This window comes from Vanellus vanellus (assembly GCF_965231255.1).
Source record: "Vanellus vanellus genome assembly, chromosome: 5".
Taxonomy (NCBI): Eukaryota; Metazoa; Chordata; class Aves; order Charadriiformes; family Charadriidae; genus Vanellus; species Vanellus vanellus.
Genome location: NC_138910.1, coordinates 79,225,710 through 79,238,186, shown reverse-complemented (window position 1 = coordinate 79,238,186; position 12,477 = coordinate 79,225,710). Strand labels below are relative to the sequence as shown.

The 12,477-nt window shown below is 41.2% G+C and overlaps 2 protein-coding genes across 2 annotated transcripts in view; one reads left to right on the top strand and one right to left on the bottom strand.

Moving 5' to 3' along the window:
* DOCK7 (dedicator of cytokinesis 7) overlaps positions 1–12,477 on the top strand; it is a gene marked incomplete at its 5' end in the record, with an annotated part of 107,034 nt that overhangs the window by 40,247 nt on the left and 54,310 nt on the right. The window contains one exon of the mRNA XM_082483646.1: positions 548–710. Coding sequence (XP_082339772.1) covers positions 548–710 — 163 coding nt within the window. The remainder of the gene's footprint in view (positions 1–547; positions 711–12,477) is intronic.
* ANGPTL3 (angiopoietin like 3) lies at positions 2,832–11,415 on the bottom strand (the record flags this gene model as incomplete). Its single annotated transcript, XM_082483645.1, has 7 exons — positions 2,832–3,013; positions 4,372–4,644; positions 6,517–6,612; positions 8,053–8,166; positions 8,945–9,062; positions 9,963–10,073; positions 10,918–11,415. The coding sequence occupies 7 exons, from the start codon at positions 11,413–11,415 to the stop codon at positions 2,832–2,834; spliced, it is 1,392 nt and encodes a 463-aa protein (XP_082339771.1).

The following is a 12,477-nucleotide window of genomic DNA, read 5'->3' as shown; positions in this document are numbered from 1 at the left end:
TTTGCTCTTGCTTATGTTTCACCTTAGTGATTTGACGCCATTTCTCCAACTCTCCTGTCTTCCAAATTTTTACAATCATTTCAACCTCAGTGCCATCACCAACAATAAGTGTGTCAGTGCTGTCAGCTGACTTGCTAAGGAAAATATTCACTAATCTTGATGCAGATTAGCTTTCAGCAACTCCTGATGTATCCTTCTGGTGGTTTGATAGGCAAGATTCCTGATGAGACTTTGAGCATATTGTTTTTAACTATAGTTGGGCCTCACGGTGGCATTATCTAGACTGTATTTCCCCAACTTGCCTATGAGAACAGCATTTGGGACTTGATAAGATGCATGATTTATGTTGGTTCTTCTTAACTGGTACCCCAGACATCACTGATTCACTGTTACAGGTTTTTAACAAAACCACGTTGGCTGTAATTTATCATTTGTTTACTTATGAAATTAATATATAAGATATTAACCTGAAGAAACAAAACACGAATATGCTTTTTGATTTAAATTAACTTATACTTATTGTAATGAAGTCATTTTCTTCTTACAGCTCAACTAAAGATAGACATATCTCCAGCTCCGGAGAATCCCCATTACTGTCTAACTCCAGAGTTGCTGCAAGTCAAACTTTACCCAGACAGCAGAGTCAGACCTACAAGAGAAATCCTGGAGTTTCCTGCCAGGGATGTCTACGTTCCAAATACCACATACAGGTTAGAGTTTTGAAATATGTTGCACATTTCAGGGCCTGAGACTGGCAAGTCCAGAAATTCCTCCCTTATCTGATGCGTTGCAAAACTTGCTGTATCAGTAGATCTGCTGTGCCAGAGGCACAAAAAAAGGGTCCAGATTGACACAGCAGAAAATACACAGTTGTGAAGGGATGATTATATTTGCATAAAACCTGGCTGTGAACAAGAACATGAGAGAGGTTTCTCCATTTCCCGAAATTCACAGGGAAATCTAGTTGAATTCTTTTCAGTTTTATGTATTTTTTTTTTCTTTGTCTGTCTGCTACAGTCATTGTTCTCTTACTGTTTTTATTACTTTCTGACACTTCCAGTGACTTACTTTTTTTCTTTAAAGTGGGGGAAAATGTGTAATCCCTTCATTCATATTTCTATTTTGATTTAAAAGCAATTTCTTTGTTTATAATGCTTGAAAAAAAAATCTGAAGATCTGGAAGATAAGGAATTTTTCTAAAGTATCTTGGAAAACAACCACCTTTCTATAACTGTGCCCGGGCAGGGAGCAGATTTCTTTTCATTATGTACCACTGTTCATTTAAAGCTTTTTCACAGTATTTTTGAAGACATTACACATCTGAGTGGAATTGTCGTCTTCAGCTGAGTAATTTCACCAATTTACTCACCAGTAATTTACTGTTACTACTTGTTGTGAAAGTTAGGTAAATGCAAACCAGGTTTTTGTAAACCAAAGCTTACAAGAAAGAGTTTAGTCCAGTTGCATATCTCGTGTCTTTTCAAAAGATTTGTTAGTTAGTTAGTTAGTTACAGAGGTTGGACAGGTAAGTTAACATTACAATACACCAGTACAATTAAGCAGCACTGTGTGATCTCATCTTTTTAATAAATCCGTGAGAAGTAAAAGTATTTTTGGCATTTTTCTGTAATTAGTACATTCTGTTCACAGTTGTTTCACTCTGACATATTACAATTTAAACCCATTTTCTCTGTGGTTGCAAACGTTCAGATAAAAAACCCGTACTGTACAAGGGTTAGGTAAGATATACAAGTCAATATGACTCAATGTAACTGCAGAACTGGGGTCTTGGTCAGTCAACACTTCCACGGCCGGCCATCCACAAGCATGTCAATAGTCCTTATGCCATGGAGTATTCTGCAGCTGAAGTTAAACAAATGTGACTGTGTTCGCAGGAGCAGGACCAACACTGTCAGTAGGTTGTGCCTACTGAGTTTGTTGGTTGGTGTCATTGACTCCATTGGAGTTGTCCCACAGGCAATTGTATTTGAAAAGTGTTTTGTTGTGTGATTTAATTTCTTAGTTAGGTGTACTAAAAGGTCGCAAAGGGATGGCTCTGATTCCGTTTCAAACAAGAAGAAAAGACCTCTTAGTCGTTTCAGTAAGCTTTGAAACTTAGCTCTTAAGACCTAAACTTTCTTACTGAAAGTTAAGTTATTCTTCAAAGTGTGGTATGTAAAAGATTAGGCCTGAGCTGTGGCTTACTTGATGTGTGTGCACGCGTCCTAGCTGCGTGAGTACAGTGCTTCTGTGAAGATTGGCCTGAGCTACACTGCTGAAAATTTGTCTGGAAATACACAGAACCCTAAAATGGGGAGTTACCCATCTTTCATTTGCTCATAGAAACATTCTGCAACAGTAATGTGAGCCAAATATCAAATGAGATACTTTACGAAACAAAATTTCCTTTTTTCTCTATAGATTAACACCTAAATGTCTTCCATAGCATTTTGCCAGCCCTTCCTTCACTGAAACACTTTGTGTTCCCCACACAACCCCGAAATTAATGCAACAGCCTGAAAACCCATTCCTCTAAGCGATGCTAGCTAATGCACGAGTAGGCGGTCGATTCCTAGGCATTAGAGTTTCATCCTGGGTAGGGAAAAGCTCCATGAAGGTTACAGCACATTGACATTGGGGCTACGGGGAATGAGAATACTCACCAAACATACTGTAAGACCATCACAAATGCCTCAGGTTTATGTATTGAAGAACACACCATACAGTGTATGGATTTAGACCTGCATCTGTTGTTAAACATAACATGGACTTCTTTGATGTAGTAATGTTCAGTGTACATGTTCTGAATTAAAATGCATCAGGTTGAGCATTCAGTCAAAACTTTTTAAATCTGTGGGGTGTATCATTATTTTGGTTGACTTGAGCAAGTAGTATCTTCCTTTCTTAGGCTTCCAGTATAAGCCTTTTCTTCTGTCTAGTCTTCCTCTTGACCTTGGTGCGACGTATTTCCCGTTGAGGTTGGTTTCCTCACATTCACTGTGCCACCAGCCTCCTAAAGAAACATTGTAATGTCAGTTACCGTCGGTTGTACCTTAACATACCGCGCTCAGTTTCCGAGCAAACAGCTCCTGTTTGCAACATAAGTCGTCTTTAGACCAGTTCCAGCAAAAGGGACGATTACCCAGTATACCCAAATGAAATGGTGCTTGTCCGTATACCCACTTACAGTTGCAAGCCGAGGGCCAGCACAAAGATGATGCGCTCCCCGTTATTGCCTGCTTCACATAAAAGTAGTGGTGCATAGAAAACTGCACACGCAAATGCTGCCACTGAATCGGGACACCTACGAAGTTAGCTCCACACTTTCATGTTTCCCGTGACCCTCTACAACTGACTTTCTGATTTGCTGATGTTTTTCTCAGGTACAAATAGTTAAATCTCTGCATCTGCAGGAGGCTGAAGAGCCTTCAGTACACAAATTCTCTTTTTTTGTTGGCTGGTGTCCTTAACCACAAGCTGAAATTGTAAGCCCAGTTCTGCTTGCAAAGGACTGGCAGTGACTCTGTGCTAAAAATGAAAGTTTCGCACTTTGGAAGTCATTGGCCATCTGCTTTATGGTCACTAGAGCTGAGTAACACTCTCAGCATCGTTTCAGACATTAACAATTTTCAAGCCTAGAGTGACGTACAAAATGTTTGTTGCATGAAGCAGGTGTCTGGAGGGCAATTCTCTATCCTGTGGTTTAATCATTAATTGCTTTTTCAATTGTTTGCTTTTTGCTATAAACTGGCAAAACATAAAAGCTTCAGAAATTCAAAGAATTAGGAATCCTTTAACCAAATTATCTTCAAGGAGAAATGCCTTCAGCCTTGTGTCTCTCTTGCTCTTTTGAGAGTGATTATATCAAGTATACTTGACAAACAGCTGAAATCTGCCTTTGAATGGAAACTCGCTATCATACTTAACTTTTGGGTTGTGGCCAAAATGGAGTTGAGAGTCAGTTTGTCTTTCGTTTTTTTTTTTTGCAAGGAGTGATTAAACAATCCAACCTAGGGCTGCCACACCAGACCAGCCATCAGAGGAAGGGCTGCCCTTTACTTCGTAGCTCGGAATCTCATCCAAGGGTTTTATTTCAACCTGTGCTGCTCGTTCTGTTTCTGATGTTGGGCGTATGCGCAGCCTCACTATACTTTTACCTAACTATAAAATAGAAAGGCGATACCTCACTGTAGGACCCTGCTGTCTGCCAATGGAAGACATCTTCTGCCCTTTCCTGCAAGCGGAAGGATGCTGCTACCCTCTCTTTTCTGTAATTAGCCAGGCTAATATCAGTAACTGCCCACTAAAGCATCCTACCATCCTTCATGTAACGAAGGCATTCCCGTGTTAATGTACCCAGCCTACTGATACCTAGGTAGTTTTCTGGACAGTTGAAGTCATTTATTATGTCCACGTCATGGTCCACAGTTGAGAACCTCAGTTCTGTCTGCTCCGGCAGGGCATTGGGGATGCTCCCAGAGATCCGTGACAGCTGGAGAGTGTAGTCTGTTTCGGGGCCTCCCAAGCTGAACGCATACTCGACGTAACGTTTATTATCTTTCCAGTCCTTCAGCTCAATCCGTAAGATGTAGTCCCCTTGTTTGGTAATGGAGTAGGTCTTGTTCAGGCCGAGCCAGAATTCCTCTGCGAAGTTGTAGTAAATAGATGTTATTAGTATGGAACGAAGGCATGAGCACACTTACCGTGTTTTTCAGATCTCTAACCCCTACCTCCGATAGCCCATTCACCTTTAAAATATCAGTATTTGAAAATATGTGTTCAAATAAGCTGTGCAATGTCAGAATCGAGAGATGTCAGAGGTGAGGATTAGGGGACAGAAGTCACCGGGCAGAGAGTTAGTGGGGAAGGGGTTACGTGATAAACTTTCCCTAAAACCCCACATTGCTCACACTGCTATTGAATTTGTTTTTACAGATAACCTGCAGGTAGCATGTGTGAAAATATAGTATTTAAAAGGATTTATTCATTGCTTTAATTAAATCAATAATATGAGTCTTGGGGACTGTTGATCTTTTCAGAGGTCCCCTGCTACATTCTTTTTGTTTACCTCTTCTTAATTGCACACCGGTGATCAATAAAAGCAAAAGATATAAATGAACTGGAGCTTCTCTCTTAGCTTTCCCACCTCTTGTGAAACTCTGAGAGGGAACTCAAGACATTTAAAACATGCCTAATTGGAACTGTGTGACAAATGAAGCAAATGACATATATAAAACCTAATTGCAATTGTTGTCTTTTTTTAAGGAAAGAGCTGCAGAACTAAACTGAGGTTTCGATACCCTTGTGTCCCAAGTGAATTTAACTTGAGCATTTTTCTTTTGCTAGTATTCTTGATAATTAGTTTAATTAGTATCATAAATTATATTCATTAAGTAGCTTATTATCAGTGCTGCTGGTATCATGTAGGTAATTGCCACGTGTAGAAATAGTGCAGCTGAATGTGAGCACCATACACGCAGGTGGCATTTGAAGCAATAGAAGACAAGATGGTTGAGTAAAATACTCCCACAATTTACAGGTGAGGAGCAGTAGCCTGTTACATTTTATCACCTTAGAATACGCAGCACAGGGCTGAGTAGGACGTAGCCAAGAGTGATGCGATCGTCTGCAAAATCTTTCTGATGCTGAAAAGATGTGGCTTTGTGTTGGTGTAGTATATGGCAATTGCAGACCAGTCAAGGAGCAACTATAGCATTCAACGTGATCAGACAAACTGCACGGGTAAAAGTCAACCTCAGTTGTGAGCTACTGTCCCAAAATGCGGGAAAGGTTGAGGTATAGCAGCCTGTTACTGTAAAAGAGGTGGAAGTTAAGTCAATATTGCTGCCCCCCCGGTGAGGTTTTGATCTGTGCTGTCCCTAGAAAGAAAGAATATTTTCTTAACAAAAGTAGACTCATCTCATTGTACGACAAAAATAGGAAAAATATTCTGGAGGAGGAGGCAGTTGGGCAGCACTTGGTGCTACGAATTCTTTGGAATTGATGATTAACAGAGCAACGTGGGTGTTTCCTCACCCTATGCAGCCATGGAGGGGATTGGCCACCGCGTGGGGAAGCCGGAGGTGTCTGTGCAGGGCAGCACACCCGGCCGCGGGCTCCCTGCAGGTTGGAGGAATTGGTGTGGCGGTTTTAAGGGAAACAGGACAGCCGAAAGTTTGAGAGAATGTAGTAACAGAAACTTGTTGAGGTTCTGCGTTTGTGCTTTTATAAATAGTAAAATCTGGATAATTTAAACAGCATTTAGAGCATTCTGGCCTTGATCCAGCTAAAGTTTCTAAAGACACACATTTAAAGGTGTGTCTTTGAGAATTTTACTGAGTTATGTTTTCTGGTAGGTGCTTTCTGGTGTTGTACTAATTAGGTAAGCTGTTCAGGTCTGATTGCAGGTTTTGCCTGGTCCCATGTGAACACCTTTCAGTAAGAAGATTCAGCTTCTCAAATCAACTGATACAAAGAAAAGACAAAAAAAAAAAAAAAAAAAAAAGGCATTTTTACCATTGAGGTCACCAAAACCGTTTGTATAGGCATCCCAGGTTTGGTTGAAATCCAGTGATCCATCCACTCTGTTCTGGATCACAGTCCAGGAAGTGCCTGTGAATGCAGAAGGGAAGTAAGTCGCGAGCCCGGCTTAAGTGTTTAAAGCATTAGAGAGAAGATGGAAATAACTGAGACCGTCCGCCACTGACCCTGCGGGCTGCTCTGCTGTGGCTGCCCTTAGGTGAGCTCACTCTCTACTGCAGTGGGGAAAAAAATGGGTTTGCATTGAAGGTGGCTCCATATGAATCCCACTTACTTGTCATTTTGCAACAGACTTGAGTGCAAACTTGAGCTATAAAAGCCTCTCGGCTGTATAGAGAGCAGATGCTCGACTCCTCTTGGCCTTGGCCTTATTAACTGTCCCTGAGCGTGCTCTTGTGTGCTCCAATTTTGAGGTAGAATGATTTAGCCTAAATCGTCATGAAAGAAATTCCAGTGAGCACAGCTGATCGGAACACGGAGCCGTTCGAGTGTCCTCCACTACACTTGCGGTGACTCAGCTCACTGGACTTATTTTGTTAAGCTGCCTTCACTGGGTTTCATTTGTTTATGAGGGCTGAGAAACGCAAACACACCAAAAATGATAAAAAACAGATATGAAACATTGCAGAGATTTCATCAGATTGTCAGACTCTCTACTGATAGTGCTTGACCGCTGGGGCCGCGGCTCCACAGAAGGTATGAAGCGTTGGAGGTCGTGTCCACATTAGGGCTGCAGTGGGGTCTTTCTCCTGACCAGGTCATGACACCCTTCTTTCACCAGTTTCAACAAACGTAAGCAAAGGAGCTTTTTGCACGGGGCAACCCCATGCCGCTCTGTTTACACACCCAAACAAATCCCGCGGCCCTGCCGCGTTTGCATCAGCGTGGTCCCAGGCTCTCTGGGAACAGTGAACTGCTCAAACCATGTGTGCACTCTGGGTGGTGGCAGAAGGAACAGACCAATGGGTTTCTCGCAAAGACAGAGCTTGGGTAGGTGCTGTGGAGAATTCTGGACCTACCCGATACACAGCTACTGACTCACCCAAACATGATACAGGAATCTTGTCTCCAGGACTCACCCCTTTGGGTTAGTTTGGTATATCGAAGTCTCAAGCAATAACCCTTGTTAGTGAAAGAAAATTTTACCAAGGTATTTACTATTTACTGTTTGTTTTATTTGGAAAAGCTATTCATGGTTGCGATATAATGGCATTTCTAATTGCCATTTTCATTACCTATAACTAAAGGGGCTTGGGGTTTTTAATATACTTAATATGTCACATGGTTGAAAGTCCTTTCTTCAGTATAAACAAAAGATGAGTAAAGAATGAAAGCGATGTTAAGGAGACTTCGGGATATAGGAAACCTGAGCACAGACAGGCCGGTATAAGAACTCAAGAGGATACACGAATCACGATAAGTTGGTGTGTACTTTGGGATGACGCAGAGTTTTTTGGCTTACAGGAAACTACTTATGTGAAAATTAGACTGTTGTTAGCACAGCTGTCTTACCGAATTTCATTTCACAGTAGACATCGAAAGATTCTGAGCCGTTGGGCTTAATAGTGTAAACCCCACTGGACCGCGTGCCGCTGTTATAAAGAGCAGTGCAGTCAGGAGCGGCACCTGGGAAAGCAAAGAGCAGACAATCACAAATCCTGGTTTGGATGTGGTAAGTTTTAATCCAGCTTTGTAACTTAAATTTCTACGTGGGACAGAGCCAAAACAAAAACTAGAACAATCTTTCTGGTAGTTTTATTTTACAGTAAATTGTCATGAAATGGAAAAACTGCTTTAGGCTCGGTAGTACAGCTGCCAAGTTGTACGTAGGTTGGAGCACCCATATTTTTTAAGTTAGGCAAGGTTTCAATATAGATAATTTTGGGAAGTTTGCAAGGCCTAAGACTAGACTCTGGAAAATGGACTTTCCTACCCCCTGTAAAGTTCCCAATAAATACCGTTCCCATTGCCGCAGTTGGAAAGTGCCTCTCAACTTTAAAGAAAGCTCTTCCAAGTCTTAAAATTAGCCAGTGTGAAGTAAATCAGTTCCCTGTTCAGAGACAGAGCAAGACAGGCATCGGCAATGCCAGAAGCGGCAGTAAAAGGCTGGTCCCAGCACGTGCTTACAAGGGGTGAACGGAGGCTGAAGGCTGAGGACAGGATTACTGCATTATTGGACGTTGTTTCCGTACGTCACCCCTGAAACAAGTACACGTATAGTGGGGCTAAATAGGTGATGACATTTTTCAGAGCAAGAAATCCAGCAGCTCCTTCCCACAGCGCTGTATATAATGCGAGTCTTTTGCTTTTAGTCTTTGACTATTAAAAACCAGCGCAAAACTTTCACAGAGAATACTGCAAATGCAACGTATTGTGTAGTCGCGTCTAAGAGATAAGGTCTCACCATCAGATTTGTGTGTTACAGCCGTGGCGTTGCGCACAGGAAAGGAGATGGCCTCTGGTTCTGTTTGCTCCCCCGTGAAGGAGTTCTCTGCAAGTTCCTGGAGCTCTATATGGTTTAGCTGAGAGAACCGTAATTACAGAGTGTTAATTTCCCAAGGCTGTGAAATGATGAGGTTCATGTATCAAGCCAAACAATGTCATGCAGAGAATTATTTTTCTTGTGAATGTAATCCTTTAGAATACCCAATTTACAACATAAAAATAACTTTAGAACCGCTCTGGTGGATTTCAGTTGCACCAATGTCAGCTGCGCCGCTGCTCAAACAAGGTAGGATTCATGAGGTGAGTAAATGACCCATTCTCATGAGGTGCACCTTAATGGGCAAACAGATTTAACTTATTTCCTCAGGTGACATCACTTAGACAAATAATACCAACACCTAAAGAGCACAGAACCCACAGTTCCTTAGGCTGAAATGCATTTTCCTTTTATAGCCTCCTCTTAGGAATAAATTAAATATGAGCGTGTCAGTTATACCAGCGTTACGGTGACACATGTTGAACTGCAGAACATGGTTATTTACTCGAGTGGAATATTGGAATATTGGAAAAGAAGAAAAAGATATCGGAACAGAAGAAAGATATTGGAAAAGAAGAAAGAGAGAGAAAGTAATGATACCTAAAAGACCAGTGGAAGAACAATAATATGATAGCTAATAAGAGAAAAGAAGAAAATTAGCAGTCAGAAAAAGTGCAGCAGCCTGATATTGATGGACGGTAGTTCAAAGCTGTGTTCTTGGTCGTTGTTTGCCCTGGCCACAGCCCCCTGCCTGGCAGCACAGCAGTCTCGCACCCAAAAGGGTACCTGTTTGCGGTCAAAATTGTTTGTACCCTCCTCTACACCCCCAAGCTGTGAGCAGGAGGGATGGCTGACCTGAACGGAAGGTTGGGCCAGTGACTCCCTCAGTGTTAGGAGAGATGACAAATTCTGAAAAGCGAAATAGAGGTGGTTCCTGTACCTTGTCCTCCAGCTCCATTATTTGATTGTGCTGTCTGTCAAGTTGTACGTGCTGGTCCTCTACGATTTTGAGAAGTTGCTTGATGTGGTTATCCTGCTGCTCCATGAAAGCCTGAGGACAGGGAGGGAGGGAGGTTGTGGTTAGAAGCAGCAGAAGACCTTCACAAACTTTTGTTGTTATTTTCCTTCCCTTTTCATGTCCAGGACGATTATGTTCTGTGAAGTTGGCCCTTCATTCAAACTAAATGTATGCCACCGGTCAAAAAAGGGAATGGTTCCCAGCGTTTAGGATATTAACTTGGGGTTTGGGAGATCCAGATTCATCTTTCTGCTTTGAAATTAATATCTAGTATTTTCTCACACAAATAGCCTTATTCCACTTCTGCAAATTACAGTTAATAGGTCCTTTTCTGTAGGAAACCTTATACATGCCTAAATACTTGCATTGCATTGACATTAAGTCTGTTAACACTTGCAAGGTTCTTTGGTCCTGGAGGTCATATAGGTACTATAGAAGTACCTCTTTAAAGGTTTAAACTTCCTGGGTTTATACTGAGCAGACAGTTCCTAGTGCATTGATTTGCAATGAGCTGATGACCTACAAACCTATGGGCTTGCTAATCACATCGCTTTCCTGATTGCAATTTTTTTGATCGTTATTATTACTACAGAATTTCTTACAACTGATTTGCAAAAAAATACTGAAAAAGATAGAGAGGCTTATAACGTCACGATTTTCTCACTGATTTCACTGGGGAATTTTACTGCAAAGTAAACAGTATGTTAGATTAAGACACTGATTCTTTTAAGATTATCGCAGTGATTTGTTTCTCAAAATACAGGTAGTACTACAGTGAAGATGCAGGGAAGACATGAGCTTCTGTTGCATAACTACCGATAATAGCATTACAGTTTACTTGGCTTTGTGTGTCAGGGGCTTTCACAAGTCTACTTACTTTGAGTGAAGAAATCTCTTTTGTCTCTTGCACTGAAGGCTGGATAATGGCCAGTTTCGTGACTTTGTCTTCCAGTCCCCATACTTTCTCTTGCAGCTGGATTTTGTTTTGTATGAGGTCTTCAATCTTCGAATTCATCTCCTGTGAGAGATTCTTTATCTCTTCATTGTTGATTTGCAGTCTGGCCGTAGTTTGTCTGAGCTGTTCTTCTTCTTCTTTGATTTCACTGGTTTGCAGTGAGAGCTCATAAAAGGACCTATCAAAAATGTAAAGTTTTTGAAAGATGTCATTCATCTGCCCCTTCGTCTTATGGACAAAGTCTTTAAGACCGTGTCCGAGCTGGAGGAGTCCGTTGGCCAAGATTCGTACGTCATCTAACATGGCAAATCTCGACTTCGTCTCGGGCGATGCAGCAGAATCAAAGGAGGAATAATCCTTCTCAGCTGTAGCTGAAAGAGCAAGTGGGGCAATGAATAGAAAGACTAGAATGATTTTCATGTTTTCTGCCCCTGATACTCTTTGGTTGTTCAGGATGCAGAGACTTTTCCTACTAACAGTTTTTGCTGTGTGGCTGTTCTGGGTTGAAGAATTTGATCTATTTATACTCCTCTTCATTTTAGAAGAGGCAGACCAAGGAGTTGATCATTAAACTGGGTGTATTTGAACGAATGTAACCCCTCTTGAATGTAGGTTGATATCTGGGAAGATAAAACTGTGAGACGGGCATGTTGCTGATTAAACTGGTTCTGAACTTTTCCATCTGCCAGACCTTCTGTTATAAAATGTTATTGGTGACATAGTGTTTTTCACACAAGGCTTTTTAATAGATTAATTTTGGGTCATAATCTTGATAAGGGCCTAAATTGCTTCTTGTTTGTGTTGTATGAATCCTTTTATTGCCTCAGGAGTATAAAAGGGATTACCGTGCTTAAGAGCACTGGACGCTGTATTTCAGGTTGTGCATCTCCATGATAAGATGTGGAAGCGCAAAATATTCCCGGGTGATTCACACAACCCGATTCTCATCTTGTACCATTTTCTGATGTAACTCATTGTGCTGCAGTGGATTTACTTGTCATCTACTGCAGATTAAGTGAGAAAGAGGGAATTAGGTCCAGAGATTGCCTGGATGTGATTCTACTATGTTAAGGTTTGTGCAGTAATTTACACCATATAAAACTTATTTTTTAAGAGCTGCTTTCTAGACGTGGGTGAGATAAATAACACCTCGCTTACATTTCTCACCTTACCATTCTCCTTACGGTTTAAGATTCACACTACATAAAGCAAGTCTACAAGTACTCGGAAATAAATGTCCTGTTCTGCAATGGGTCTCTGCATGGGGGCATGTATGTTTTTTGTGTAGTATTGAAGTATAAATGAAAGGTATTTTTCTTTCTGGAATCACTCGTAGCAATCCAAGAAATCCATCCACGCATAATATAGTCTGTACTTTGGAGGGTTTTCAGGTTTTTGCTAGTTTCTTTTATGTTTAGTAATTCTTCCCCTCGACTTTTTGTTTTTATTGGTCATGTGCATATGCACGTATGATATGAAGCA